We start from the raw sequence: 1,942 nt of genomic DNA on the forward strand, positions 1-1,942 counted from the left end.
CAGCCTCCCATAAAGGATGTGCTCAAAGTGGCACTTGGTCCCATCACGGGGATAGCTCCCCGTGCTTTTGGGGTGTTACTGAGCACGGCTCCCTTAATGGTAAGAGAGAGGAAAATGAAGAAAGGTTTACTGCTTTTCCCGAGGCTCAGGGATGTGTTGGCTGATGGTGGGGATTCCGTAGAGAAACCTTGGGATGTCGTCTGATCACAGCAAAGAACTGCAAGGCTGACCTTCCCCTGGGGTCTGTTTTTTCACTGTTACAGTTTTTTGACTGAAAAGTTTCAAGAGATATTTGAATTTAGTGTGATATTTGAACATGGCGTAGGACTATGAGACCACTTCTGGATGCGCCCAAACAGTCCCGGGTGTACAACGTGTCTTGGCATGAGTGCAGCTCTCCAGAGCATTGGCCAAAGCAGCCATGTGGGTAACGTATGCCTTTGTCTTTCAGCTGCTTTTGCAGGTACGATGGCCCGTGTCTTCGTCTACGGCACGCTTAAGAAGGGCCAACCCAACTACAAGCACATGATCAACACGGCCAAGGGGCTAGCGAAATTCCAAGGAAGGGGCCGCACAGTGGAGAAGTACCCGCTGGTGATTGCAGGCAAATACAACATTCCTTACATGCTGAACATCCCGGGGACAGGACACCACGTCGCAGGGGAGATTTACTCGGTTGACGACCAGATGCTGCAGTTCCTGGATGAGTTTGAAGGCTGCCCAGACACGTACCAGCGTACCCTGATGAGAATCGAGGTGGTGGAGTGGGAAGGGAAGGGCGGTGCGGGCGAGGCGCGGGCGGCTGTCGAGGGCATCCTGGAGTGCTTCGTGTACAGCACGATGACATACCCGCCCGAGTGGGTTGGCCTCCCCTACCATGACAGTTACGACTCCTCGGGGAAACACGGCCTCTCCTACGTCCTACGTGAAAGCCGGGATTAGAAACGGGATGTAACGCAGCCTGGCCGAAGACATAGTCCTAAGCACGTGTTGATCGGTAACCTTTCCAGGAAAGCTGTACTACCTTTTCATTAAAACGCAGCATCTCTTGTAACCTTCCCAACCCAGGACCCTTGGCGCTAGCGTTGAAGTCTTGTAGGCCCAGAGGTGGGGACTCCTCCCTGGGTAGTCAGCGTCCTCCTCGCCCCCGCTAACCTCCTGCAAGTAACTGGGTTTGCATGAGGTGTAAAATAACTCTATCTGGGCACGCTGGTTTTGGGGTCTGATGATTTCCTGAATCCCCCCCTTTGCCTCAGTGCATGGCTGAGGTCGGTGACAGGCAGAGAAACAGACTTTTTTTTTTTTTTTTTCCTGAATTGACAAATTTTCTTGTGTAGTTCTCCAAGGTGGCTGGAATAATCATGATACTATTGCACTAATAGCTGAAACTGATTTAAAAAAAATCATGTTTGCACACAAAGTAAAGCACACCTTGTCTTTAATATTGACTTGTAATGGTGTTTAGTAGGTTACTGAATGTAAATGGGGAGAGATGACCGTATAGATACTATGCGCTTCAAGACAAATGTGAAATTGCTGGAGAAATAGAGAAAAAATTTGAAGACTATTCTTAATCTGTATTGCCATGTTTTTCTGAACTGGAAAGGAGCGTTTTTAAAACATGTTTAGTTTTATAAAATACTGTGAAGAAATACTGAAAGAGTATAAGAGAATTACATTCAAAATTGTGTTTTTAATTCAGCATTCTAAGCACTTTAGGTACTTGAGTTGACTGAGTGACTGTAGGATTTGGGGGGGGTGGTGAAGGTAGTGGTGGGGACCAAGGAAAGCAAATGTGATTTCAGCTGCCCAGCACGCTACAGCAGATGCAGCTGTTGTGGGCCCTTACTATCAAGGTGATTTTTTTTGCCAAGCACTCTAATGCAGACCTTGCAACCATATGCAAACTGAATTTCCTGTTGGGGGGGGGGGGGGGGGGGAT

The 1,942-nt window shown here is 48.3% G+C and overlaps 1 protein-coding gene across 1 annotated transcript; it reads left to right on the top strand.

Annotated features, from left to right (window-relative positions):
• The first annotated feature begins 468 nt into the window (after window positions 1-468).
• Window positions 469-942, top strand: GGACT (gamma-glutamylamine cyclotransferase). The gene has a single exon (XM_009709289.1). The coding sequence runs from the start codon at window positions 469-471 to the stop codon at window positions 940-942; it is 474 nt and encodes a 157-aa protein (XP_009707591.1).
• The last annotated feature ends 1,000 nt before the right edge of the window (window positions 943-1,942 follow it).

The sequence above is a fragment of the Cariama cristata genome, unplaced genomic scaffold (genome assembly GCF_000690535.1).
Source record: "Cariama cristata isolate BGI_N322 unplaced genomic scaffold, ASM69053v1 scaffold16910, whole genome shotgun sequence".
In the NCBI taxonomy this organism is placed as follows: Eukaryota; Metazoa; Chordata; class Aves; order Cariamiformes; family Cariamidae; genus Cariama; species Cariama cristata.